At 40.3% G+C, this 13532-nt stretch overlaps 1 protein-coding gene across 8 annotated transcripts in view; it reads right to left on the bottom strand.

The window, feature by feature from the left end:
- Positions 1-13532, bottom strand: part of syt2 (synaptotagmin 2) — a 196466-nt gene that overhangs the window by 13655 nt on the left and 169279 nt on the right. For 7 of the 8 annotated variants that reach the window (XR_010005531.1, XM_008109892.3, XM_016993364.2 and 4 more), the window contains 5 exons: positions 13202-13362; positions 5439-5567; positions 3831-3998; positions 2270-2437; positions 413-530 (listed from right to left, as the gene is read on the bottom strand). Coding sequence is in view for 7 of the 8 variants with exons in the window: in XM_008109892.3 (XP_008108099.1) it covers positions 413-530; positions 2270-2437; positions 3831-3998; positions 5439-5567; positions 13202-13362 (744 nt within the window). In the remaining variant the exon portion in view is untranslated. The remainder of the gene's footprint in view (positions 1-412; positions 531-2269; positions 2438-3830; positions 3999-5438; positions 5568-13201; positions 13363-13532) is intronic. The other variant, XM_008109894.3, reaches the window with a different exon arrangement.

The raw sequence follows: 13532 nt of genomic DNA on the forward strand, positions 1-13532 counted from the left end.
ATGTCCTGGTACAGTAGAATCTCACTTATCCAACACTCGCTTATCCAACATTCTGGATTATCCAACGCATTTTTGGAGTCAATGTTTTCAATATATCGTGATATTTTGGTGCTAAATTCATAAATACAGTAATTACTACATAGCATTACTGCGTATAGAACTACTTTTTCTGCCAAATTTGTTGTCTAACATGTTGTTTTTGTGCTTCATTTGTAAAATCATAACCTAATTTGATGTTTAATAGGCTTTTCCTTAATGCCTCCTTATTATCCAACATATTCGCTTATCCAACATTCTGCCAGCCTGTTTATGTTGGATAAGTGAGACTCTACTGTATTTGAAATCTTTTGATAAATCTTTTGTATAAGCTCAGAGGTGACATCTGGTGGGTATAAGGTTGTTCTGCACCCACCTGAAAGTCCTCCAACATCCATCTTTTTCAAGTTCTTGGCTTCCAGGATACAGACTGTAAGCTTCCCAGCCGTAGGCACATATCGTAACGAGATACAAATGTCTCCCAATTTCTCTGGCTGTGGAGAGAAAAAGAGATAGCAATGGACTCAGGAAATTATATGCAATATTACAAATCTAAATCTGAAGACATGCTTGCTACAGCGTGGCTATTCATATTGCCCTGTGAATTTGAGTTGCATCGAAATGGCTAGCACAGCCTTTTCTGAGGTGATATCCTCCATATATATTGAACTACAACACCTGTGGTCTCCAACTAGCTTGGCAATTGGTCATTGGCTATGTTGACTGTGGATGGTGAAAACTCCAGTGAACTGAATGATGCCCCTGTCATCACTTCTACCACCTCATCTGCTGGGAAAATAAAATGCTTTGTGCTAAGTCTTCCTCCCAAATTTGGGCATCTGGCTATAGGATGTCCCAGCTGGGCAATGAGGAGGGAGCAAGTGTAGGAAGCAAACAGGCAAGCAGATGGAAGGGGTACAAAGGACATGGTCAATCTCCAACTCTCAAAGTTGTCATTGAGTTCATAGCACAAGGAGCTCTCCTTGTGTGTACCTCCACAAGGATTTGCCTTCTCTTTTCTCAGTTTGCCCAAATACCCTAAAGGCACCAGATCTCATCTGCTCTTGGAAGTTAAGCAGGGCCAGAGTACTTGGATGGGAGATTACCAATACATAACAGGTGCTGTAGGCTATATTTCAGAGGAAGGAACTGCTAAAACCACTTTTGAGGATTCTTTGCCTAAGAAACCCCTATAAAATATGTCATCAGGTGACTAGAAGGCTTATCAGTACTGAATTTTAAATCCAGTGTACAATCTTCCAATAAACACTAATGGGGAAAATGGGCAAAGAACAGTCTGGGCATGAAAAAACTGCAGTGACAACTGGAGGCATAGTGTGGCATCCTGTTGATGTTATATATGTATATTGATATGGCTTGCTTTTGTGTAAGTCTTTTTTTTGGAGTGGCGAGCATGTCCATGCCCAAAACACACCCCAGCAGCTTCTCTAAGCTCTTTGCAGTCAGTCCAAAATGTTTCCCTGGCAGCTGTCAAGCCCTGGGAGGAGGCTTTTGCTGCTCACTGATATGGAGAATAGGCAGAGGGGAAGCAATTGAATGTGAGCACATCCTAATTTCTTTCCCCCTCAGATCCAAGATCAACTGCTTCTTCATCATCTGAATTACTTTCCCTCTCCCTTCCCTTTCTACTAGGAAGTAGAAACAGAAACAACAGCCCATCCCTGAGCCGAGTAGCTGCCAGGGCAAGTGGGGAAGACACACAATTGCACAGGTGGAGACTTATGCATCACCTGCTGAATATAGGATATATGCACTAATTTCCCATTTGGGTTCATTATTTTTCACTGATAATGGGGAACTTCTGGGACTGCCCAAAAAGTATTGGTAGGCAAGTCCGACCTGTGGATAATACTAATAATTTTTCAGCCAACTGATACTAACAAAGGCAAATGGTGTCTTCTGGAGGCAGCTTGGCAGAAGACTGTGAAGGAGCAGATCAGTTAGATACTGAAGATTTCTATACTGTTCACAGAATGCAGTTCACAAGGGATCTTTGCACTCTAAATTTACATGTTGGTGACACCTGATTCCCTCTGTATAAAAGGCTTCAGGACACTTGCCAAAATTCACATTTTATACCTCTGTATACTTCATAGTATTGCCTACATTTTCACAGTGGGAACACAAAACAAAAAAGAAGGCAGAACCAAAGCATAGCAGAAGACAGCACCTCCATTTCCTCATTTACATCTCCTTCATTTTGAATTCCTACCTCCTCTTTCTCTGCACTCTCTAGATCCCTCCATTCTTCAATGGGCTGCCCCAGATCCACTGTGTTCATGGGCACTTTGACTTCTCCTATGATGTCATGCTTGGAGAAGCGGTCAAAGTCATAGATGGCCATCACCAAGGTCTTCCCACCCAGCTCCTGATAAGGAATCTGTAACAGACAAAGATTGAGCACACTAGAAAGAGCCATCAAAAAAAGGCTGTTGTAATGGTCCTGTGAGAATTTACTAAATGACATAGGATGAAATATCATTTTAAAACACCCTTAAAATGCATATTTAATAAACACATTTGCTTAATAAAAACTTGCCAACTAGCAGTTCGAAAACATGCAAATATGAGTAGATCCAATAGGTACCTCTCCGGTAGGAAGGTAACGGTGCTCCATGCAGTCATGCCGGCCACATGACCTTGAAGGTGTCTACGGACAATGCTGGTTCTTCGGCTTAGAAAGGGAGATGAACACCAACCCCCAGAGTTGGACATGACTAAACTTAATATCAGGGGAAAACCTTTACCTTTACCCTTAAGAAAAGCCTCTCATCTATTTTATAAATATGCTGTTTTGATATGTTACTCAAACTATTTTGAACATTTCTGTAATTGATAGATGGAATAAAATATTTAGGAAGGGAGGGAGGAATGTTGGTTTTAAAAAGCAGAAGCACATTTCAGAACTATTACTGTAATAGGATAAATCAAAGCCTTATCAATATTCTCCCTCTGAGCTTTTGGCTGCACAATACCAGATAATGCCTCACCAGCCAGTCAGTGGCCAGGGCTGTGGGTAACTTTGGCTATGGGATGTCTGGAACACAATCACAAGTATGCTGGAAGACTAGAAAAACAATGACAATTCATTTTCCTCCTGGTGCAATATAGCTGTGATGCTAACATGGGGAGGGTTATAATACCTGGTTACCTCCTTTTGCAAGGATTTGAAAATTACAAACAATGGCATAACACATGCATTTAATAGAGCCAATTGGGTCTGACAACATCAGTTTTGTAATTGATCCTGATGTAGTGTGAATTACTGATAATAATCTGGGAGAATTATATATGGTCCTTGCTATATTAAGTGAGGAGGGTCTAGATTTAGACGTGTTTCAGGGTTAGTGCTATTACACATAACGTCACTCCTTGAAGTCATGCCGGCCACATGACCTTGGAGACGTCTACTGACAACACCGGGTCTTTGGCTTAGAATGTCCTGAGCTTTTCTACTAGTTACTATAACAACTGTAAGTTCTATTTCTCCTGTCTGTTCACTGGTAGGTTTCTACATCAATCTGAATTTTTAATACAGATTTAAATATTCATTTTGAAAGCCCTTCCTAGCCTACAACATTATGCCTGTCTTTCTTTTGTACCATAATTGTTGAAGTATCCAGGTTTCCTCTTCTGGAATACAGTCCCATTTATATTTGATACTGGACACTAGTTGCTGGAGAATATATACTTTTGAGAGCAAACACAATTGTGCCAATGTTTAGCTAAGTGTAACTCATCTGCTGCAGAGAATGCCTAGGTTGGAAGCTAACCTTGAAGACAAATGTCTCATTGTAGGTTGGATTGAGGGTCTTCTTTTGCACTTTGGTTTCATACTTCTTCTTCTTGTCTGGAAGCAGGAAAACTTTGACATAAGGATCTGACGTGCCACCCATATCCAGCGCTGGGAGCTCAGCTGCTTGGAGGATCCCTACAGTAAGCTATCAAGGGAAAACAAATATCAGGAATAAAAAAAACTTTAAAAATATATAAGCAAACCTATTAGAATTGGATGGCTTCTTAAAGGGCTCAAACTATTCATCCATCTAGCCCAGATATGGGCAACTGTGAAATACTAGATTGCACCCTCTCACCAAATACCCCACAAAAAACTTGCCCCTAAATTCCCCCAAACACTATCTAGGGGGAATGGGGACATTTTTGCCAGAGGTCATCTTGTTTATTTGTTGTTAAGGCTTCGCCTGTCCCAAGATTCCTGCCCCACATGAACAATTTATTCTGACTGAAATTGCTCTGTGTGATCTTTGGTAGGGATCATTGTTACTTAAGTCCTTCTAACTTCTTCTAAATCAGTCTTTTTCAGTGAAAATGTCAGGGACTGATCACTGGACCATACATTTTTCAAGCATAAACCTTGCCACTGAATCATGACTACTCCCTGACATGTTATTTCACCCTTTATATCAAACTGTAAAGATGGAGATGGAACATTGATTTGGTTTTGATGGGTAAACATGGACAAGAGGGCACTGACTTCAAAATGACAACTAAAAGCTTTAAGTTTGTCATTGTTGATATTATTCATCTAGATATGTCTTTCAACAAAGTACACAATCTGTTGTTGACCTTTCATAGTCATCTTGTTTCCTTGGATCTAGAACCCAACCTTCAAGCCATTCTGCCTCTGACCATGTTTTTGTTTGTTTGTTTTTATTTTGCCCTGTACACTTCAAACCTTGGTTGGTTTATGCCCTCAAGTGGCAATTTTGAGGCTACACTGAAGTTTAACCAAGCCCCCCCCCCAAAAAAAAAACACAAAAACTCCAAACTTCCTTTTTGAGAACTTATGAGGATTTATAAAAAGACAAAAGCCAAGATGCTGGGGAAATGAGGTATCTTTGAAATTTGTGTAGCTTTCTAAAACTAGTAGAAATGAGTTGCTGTCATCATTTTTTCCTGTTATTACAACATTTAAGACAGGGGTGGGCACAGTATGGACAAAAGGCCATATGCAATCCCTGGATCTCATTACTGTGGCCTCTGAAGCCCTCCAACAGTATTTCAAAGCCTTCCATGTCCCTCCCATTAAGTTGGTTATTGCACAATTTACAGGTACTGTTTGCCCCAAAGCCACACAGAAACTTCCCCAAAAGTGTAAACCATGTGACAATATCCACTCCACAAGTAACTGATAACCATGTGCTAATACCAGATAAAAAGGTTTCCTCTGCATTTTGTCTCAGAATTTTGACAGCAGCATTTAGCATCATTTCCTGTCACCACTTTGAAATAATCTGCAGAGGAAAATAGAGATATTTGGGCTTGTAGTCTTGAAGCCCCGAGATGGGGGTATTCCTATATTGGAAGCAATTGGTTCTGGTCCAAATACAGTTGCCTACAACTGGTTTAGGGTGACTTACCTGGTTAGCTTGGAAATCATAGTCTAGGGAAAACTGCAGCTTCCCCAAGTTCTCTGGCTCTTTTTCCTCTTCCTCTTCCCCTCCCTCTTCGTCACCATCTCCATCATCATCGTCATCATCCTGTTTGTTCTGAAAGACAAGGAAGACCACAATGTTGTGCAAAGTGATATCACATACTGAAAGCCTAAGTTCCCTTTTCACACATTATCTTTCTTCCCTATCCTTAACTTAATACAGGGATGGAAAACATCTGACCTTCCAGAAGTTGTTGAAGTGCAGCTCCCTGCACAACTAATAGCAAAGAATGCTAGAAGATGCAGTTGAACAAGGTCTGAAGGCCACACTATAGAACAGACTTCATGTGTTTAGCTTCAGGAGACTTTAGCTTCAGGAGGGGTCAGATGTGAAGGAAAAGAATGACTGGAGCTGTTCATTAGCATTTACTCATAAAAGGGCTCTCCCAAAGAAAAAACAGGATGAAGTCACTTATTCTTACACTTTTACACACACACACACACACACACACACACACACACACATATGGCTTCTATCAGTGGGATGGTAGACTTAGTGAAAAGTATAGAGGCACACTGGTATAATTAATGAAAGAAAAATGCTGAAGTGGCCTTAATTATGGAAATACAAAGGTGGGACTTCCAACTGTCAGTTATGATCTCTGCCAACTAACAGAGAGATCGGTATAGTACAGGTGCGGATATACAGAGGCTATAGGGTGATATAACTACTAGTATTCACTGTTAGAAATAATAGGGAATAAAAGAAATGGGCCTTAGCTAACGTCAACGTTTTCTCCCTTATAAAGCAAACGAGAACCTCTGAATATTCATACATTCACAGACACCCTTCCCAAACAAGGACATACTTGTGTTTTTCCCTCAAGCTTTTAAAATTAAATGTTGCCTGAAGAACCATCCGTTTACGTTCTCTAAATGGCTCCTTCTTTAGGGTTATCTGACAAATGCATGCAAATAACATTTTAGAGGGAGAATTCACTCCCTCCCACCATACTTAGACCTTGTCGACTCAACAAAGAAAGCCATCCACCCACAAACTCATTTGATGTTTATTATAAGATGAGAAGTTATCTGACAAGGATTTGATCCACTTAGGTTAGAACGAAACCAGATTTGGACTTAGCTAGGGAGCTTTTTCAGGAACAGATGTGAAATTTAATCTCCAGAATTCAAAGAAAAATGTATTTATATTTCCCCAAATCAAGTTCAATACCAGGTTTTGATGATGTGATGTCATCTAAGCAAAGTTTAAGTATGGAAGTATTGTAGTATCAGATAAGCCCTCTTCCCCTTTCCCTTTTATGTATAAAAGGGAAGGGAGGTTTGCATTGAGACCTACCGTGAGTTGACATCCAGGTTAGTCAGAAAAGATGGAGACAGAACAACACAGATGGAGGACGAGGAGAATGCAGAAAAGGAAGAGAAGGGCATTATAGAGGTAAAAACTACACACATCATCAACACCACCACGTGTTCCCGAGAAACCACAGATTCCACACCTTCAAAAATACACAATGCATGGGATGGATCACAAAGATATTGACTGCAAGGCATTCACTTTGAGGGCCAAACAGCATATTAGAATAAGCATGTTTTTAAAAAGATGTTGTGGAAACTAGCAATGTCTGTTCTGAAGGGAAAGTAGTTGTGTAGGGCTCTGGCATGGATTAAGCTGCCAATATACTATCAATTATGTTGAGGCCCATTACAAACAACTACAACAACATTGCTCTTCTGACTGCTATTTGACCTTGCAGGTGTTATTTGTGGAAAATCTGATTTTCCTTCGAAATAGGAAAGGCTAGTCAAAGGATGCTTTTTAAAGAATGTATACTATGGCCCTGAGACAGCAAGGTGTCTTGCACTCCTTGTAATTCTGTTAAAAGAATTGTGCAATCCACCCTGTCCCAAAAGTTAATTTGCCATATTCTCTATATATTTTAAATTGGCCAATGTCATCTCCATTTTCATTGGTTAAATGTCTTGACAGAAGGTAACTACTAGACCTGTGTTTCTCTGGAAACAAAAAGCACAGAAATACATAGAGGAAAAGAGAGATTGGGGGAGAAAGAGAGCGATAGTAAACATGACTTTCAATAAAGGTTAATAACTCAAGGACAGGACACTTGTGTCTGCTATTCGAAAAGACTTTTTACGAACAACAACAAAACAAATAATGAAGTGCAACAAAAGGACACAAATCTGTTTTAATGATTTAGCTGGGTGTTATCTTCTGTTTCCAGAGGTCCACAGAGAGGACAAAAAAACCTGCTGTACTGTCTCTTGCTTTTGGCACTCTTCCTTTGGCTGAAAGTGGCAGGTCAGCACAGCCAGGGAAATCAATAAAGACAGGGATCTATTTCCCCTGCACAAGGCAGCAGTGTGCCATCAAGTTATTCTGACTTCTGAAGACCTGAAGGCAAACCTATATTTGGGTTTTATTGGCAATATTTGTTCAGAGAGTGCTTGCCTTTGCCTTTCTCTGAAGCTCAGAAAGTGTAGCATGCTCAGGGTCATTCAGTAGGTTTCCACAGCTGAGTGGGGATTTGAATCCCAATTCCCAGAGTTATAGTCCAACACTCAAACCACTGTACCTTGCTTACTCTCCTATGTCTATTTGTTCAAGGTCTAATCCAGCTATGGGCTCTTCCAACAGAAAACATGTAGGGAAAATCATATACTGCACCCATTTCTTACATAGGATTGTGCTTGGAGACTCAGGGTGCATCTATATTCTGGAATTAATGCAGCTAGACCCCATTTAAATTGCCATGACTCAGTGCTATGGGATCATGGGAACTGTAGTTTTATAGGGTCTTTTAGATTTCTCTGCCAAAGAGCGCTGGTGCCTCACCAAACTGCAGCTCTCATGATTCCATAGCAATAAGCCAGAACAGTTAAAGTGGTGCAAATTGCATTAATTCTACAATGTACTATAGATGCACCCTCAGTATAGATTTTGCGATCAAATCCATTCCTTGTCATCATGCTTTTATTTGTTATCTTTACGATGATTTTCATGTTTGCCGGGGAAGCATGTCTCAGCATGTATATATGTCTCAATCAATTAATTTACAAGGCATCCAGGCATCTCACACCAATATTGAATTTAGGTTTTCTTTTTTGATATTGCAATTAGTATTTATCTAAGTCTTTGCTTGTATTCATTACTATGGAGAAGTGATGGGATGGTTGATTTAATAAAATCCAGGGGCGGATTCTCAAACCATGGTTTCACTGAATGTTGACTAGATTTCCATGGTGAGACATGGAAACCTGGGCTTTCCTGGGGGCTTTCCCCATTCCAGCATGGTAACTACTGTGCTGGAATGGGGCCATTCCCCCCCCCCCCCAAAAAAAAGCCTTAAAGTAAAATAAAAACTTACCAGGCTACCATGCCTCTTCTCCAGCAACCCTCCTGGCAGGTAGAAATGATGTGGCAGAAAGGGGGGGCAATATTCCTCTTTCACCCCCCCCCCCCTTCCTGGCACATCATTTCTATGCAACAGGAGGACAGCCAGAGAGGAAGCATGGCAGCCCAGTAAGTTTTTATTTTAAGGCTTTTAGACGCCTCAGAAAAAAGTCCACCATGGCCAGAATTTATGAATGACCTTGGGCAAATTATCTCAGAGGAAGGCAAAGACAACCTCCCTCTGAATAAATCATCCCAAGAAAACTCTGTAAAAGATTCACTTTAGAGTTGCATAAATTGGAAACACCTCAAAGGCATAAAACAACAAGGATTATGGCTAGACATTAGGGCATAAAAATTTTAATCTTAAAATCTATTTGACAAACTGCCTCATTGGTTCATGGTTTCCTTTCCACTGGAGATTATTTAAGCAGAGGAGTACTTTTAGGAATACTACAGCTATACTCTGCATTGCTGAACCTGCATTGAGCAGGAGGCTGGGTTCAGTTTTGAAAAGTTAACCCTTTTAGAGTACAATTCCTAGGGCCTGTCTAACTATACCTTCATTATTCTACTGGTGCCTTTTTATGAAGTTCTAGGACTACAGGTTTAGGAAGGCATATTTACCATTCTTTTCTCTAGTGTAGGAGTCCCCAAACTTTTTAAACTGGGGGCCAGTTCACAGTCCCGCAGACTGTTGGAGGGCCAGACTATAGGGGTTTTTTTAATATAAAATTGAACAAATTCCTATGCAGTGCACACTGCACATATCTTATTTTGAAGTAAAAAAAAAAAGAAATAAATATAGCCTCAATGTTAATCATAATCATATCATAATAAAAATAATAAAGAGGGTTGGAAGAGACCCCTTGGGCCATTTAGGCCAACCCCCTTCTGCCTTTCTGCACCAAAAGAACTAGCAAAGCACCCCTTAATAATTAATTGTTGATTAAATAATAATTAAAATACCATTATAAACAAGCAAAGCTTTGGAAGGCGCGCACCAGGCGAGGGAGGAGACGGGAAAGATGTGTGCCTTTCCCTCCTACCCCGCGACGCATGCATCTACCTCGGCGGAGGAGGAGGGAGCTCCTGCCGCAGGGGCTGGATAAATGGCTTCGATGGGCTGCATGTGGCCCCCGGGCCTTAGTTTGGGGACCCCTGCTCTAGTGCTTGCCAAACTACAAGCCCCAGGATTATATATGATGGAACTATGGCAGTTAAAGTCAAATCAAGGTGCTGTAATTGCTTAGTGTGATTGGGCCCTCAGACTCCACATGTCCTATTTTAAGGGGTACACTCTGGGAACTGTACTTCAAAAAGTTTCAAAGCTCTGGGGGACTAGATAATTTTAAGGTCTTTTTGAACTATGATTCTAAAGGATGATACCCATCTTCTGTTGGGAGCCTTTAGCAAGAGAATTGACGCAAGTATGAGGCATAATTCTAACTCAGTTTTTCTGTAGTAACTGTGCACACAGCAATGGGATCCTAATGGGTTGTTGTATGTCTTTCGGGCTGTGTGGCCATGTTCCAGAAGTATTATTTCCTGACTTTTCGCCCACATCTATGGCAGGCATCCTGAGAGGATACCTGCCATAGATGTGGGCGAAATGTCAGGAGAGAATACTTCTGGAACATGGCCACACAGCCCGAAAGACATACAACAACCCTGTGATCCCGGCCATGAAAGCCTTCAACAACACATGGGATCCAAATGATTTGGCAATCCTGAGCTAAGCTTCATTAAAACACCCCATGCAAATGGGCTCATTAACGCCCAGATATGCTTCTTGCAATATGGGCTATAAAAGTCCCATTTCCCAGCCTCCTGCTTAAGTTACCAAATCAAAAGCCCCCAAAATGGGAGAAGAATTTAGAGCTCATCAAACCATCCAGAGTTTCACATGTTTGTCTGACTTTAATGCAAATGGGATTTGCTGCTGAGTTAGTTTGATTGCTGACAGTAAAGCAAACAATATAAACCATATAAACCTGAGCAGTAAAAAGGTGGGAGTGCTGAGATGGGTGGTATCAGTTGAGATACCATGCTAAGTATTTTTATAGTTTTGGATTTCCAGTCTGTTTTCTATATGCTACTTCCAGGAAACATTCCTACACAGAACCTCCAATGCTCCCATCTAATGTGAGGATCATATGGCACCGTGAACATTTACTGAACTGCACATCTCATCATCTCATATGTATTGGTTAGGAATGTTGGGAGTTGCAGTACAAAAAATCTGGTAAACTCTGTGATTTCTACCCCTGTTCTTATGCTTTTCATGGTGTTCAATGTATCCTCCATGGAAGGGGGTTAGACTGGAAAGGTCTTGTGGTCTCTTCTAATTCTATGATTCTATAATCTCCATGATTTAGACATGTTAAGATTTGTCATCATTATTATTGGGAGAGCATAGGTATGATGATTCCAGATACAATGTAGGATATGGAGTAGGTTGGAGTAGGTTGATAGGAGAATCTAACAAAATGCTACAGTGCTGGTATAACCATACTAACAGCTTCCTCCTCTTGAAGTACAATATTATTCACTACCCTAAACCTGTGTGGCTTCCATTAATTTTAAGTGGCACTTGCCAAAATAATTTTCTGGCATATTTGACCACTGTTTGAAATAAATCAAATTCTAAATCGCATCTTCAAAGCTAAGCAGGGTCAGGTCAGGTTAGTACTTGGGTGGAAGACTGCCTATGACTCCAAGATGCTGTAGGCTATATTTGCTATATTTCACAGAAAAAAACTGGCATAACTACTTCTAAGTAGTCTAAGGAAGCCCTTTGAAATTTATGGGGTTGCCATAAGTCAATGGGCAACATGAAGACAAATAACATCATGAAGCAGAGGCAGCGCCTATCTGTACCTTCAGGTTCCATTTTCTTATATATATTATCTTGTGATTTTCATATTTAAAAAGGATGATAGATATAACTAAAAATCTGTCTATCAAATGCCATATTTACTCAATTCTAATGCTCACCTTTTTTGACTAAATTACTTTCCCAAAATTAGGGTATGCACTAGATTTGCATAATATGGAAAATGTTTTTTGGGGGGGTTTTCAGGGTTTTGAAAATTGAGGTGTGCATTAGATTCGATGGTGTATTAGACTCGAGTAAATACGGTATATACCTATCCACATGATTACATTCCTTGCAAGTGAATGTGTATGTGTGTGAGACAGAAAAACTAGTGAGATTATCTGGTGTTTTTTATGACAGCCCTTTACATTCTAAATTAGATGTGGATATGTACAAACTCCATACTATAAATGACAACATGATATATGTTTTATCCAGTTATATTGCTTAAATCCGATTGGCTTCAGTGGAATTACAACTAAAGACAGGCTTTTTTTAAGTTTCAAGGTGTCATGGCAGAGGAATTATTGCCTGTGAGAATCTATTTTACTGTTGTTTTTTCACAGACGTTGGTAGTACAGTAAATATGTTTGCCCAGATGTATGGTCCTCTGAGTGTTGCTAGCTGACAATTCCTGTCATCCCCAGTCAAAATAACCTAAGGTGAAGAATGACTGGAGAGGCTTTCAGACAGCATCTGAAGGATCAACTTGATGTACACCCAACTTAGAGACTACAGTGGCCCAAACAAATTTATTTGGCACCACAGGAAATACACTCTATCTTTAAATCTGTTTTTAAGGTGATCTCTGTCTTTATCCCAAATCTGCAATAGCAAGCAGGCTCACAAAAGAAAAAACTTGTTTGTTATCAGTATCCATCTGTTCTTTGGCTATCCTGGCTAAAAAATATATGGCCTTCTTGGAGTTACTAACCTTTTCAGCCTATACTCATTTATTATTAAGTTGCATGTTGCCCTATGACAGTTTCAGCACTGCATATGTTTATGGTGATGTGAAGTTTGTTTTATCCATATCTTCTCCTATCTGCATCATTCTAGCCTGCAGTCATTTTCTCTTCTTCCCCACTCCCTCTCTCCTCCCTTAGATCATGTGTTTGATTTTTCACAAATGTTTTAAGATCCTTAGTATCTGTCCACAAATAACCCATGGATGATGTGGGAAACCAGCACGGTTAACCTGAGCCTTATAAAGTACGGATATAAAATGATATGGCATAATTTGCCACCCCTCATTCAGATCTCATTGCTGAGCCCAGCTTGGGTGGGGCTCTCATATTTCAAATGAAAAGATTTCAACTGTTTGTTGATGTACTCTATTAGACCTGATCTCCCAATATTCAGAAGAACAAGCAAGTGCTTTTTGGATTGTGCTAAGTACAGCCTCCCAACTGATCTTTTCAAAGGGGCATGTTTTCACCTGGCCTTTCATGTCTTTCATGTTCATGGCATTTTTCATCCCTTTTTTGTCCTTCTTGTTCTTCTTTTTCTTGCAGCAGCATTTCTTGCAGATGCAGAAACAGCAGGTGAGGATCAGCAACCCGGCTACTACAGCAATGGCAATCAGGGCCCATGGTGGCACTGTAAAAAAGAAAGTGGGAATACTTAGCATGACATCACTACAGTCTCAAAACAAGAAGAAACTCACTGCAGGTCTGTTATGTTCGGGAGAGAATGTAGCTACAGGTCACACTGCAGATAGCACTATTAATTTAAAGATGATTTCTACTATGCCTTTTGGTCCACCCCCC

This window comes from Anolis carolinensis, chromosome 4 (assembly GCF_035594765.1).
Source record: "Anolis carolinensis isolate JA03-04 chromosome 4, rAnoCar3.1.pri, whole genome shotgun sequence".
NCBI lineage: Eukaryota > Metazoa > Chordata > Lepidosauria > Squamata > Dactyloidae > Anolis > Anolis carolinensis.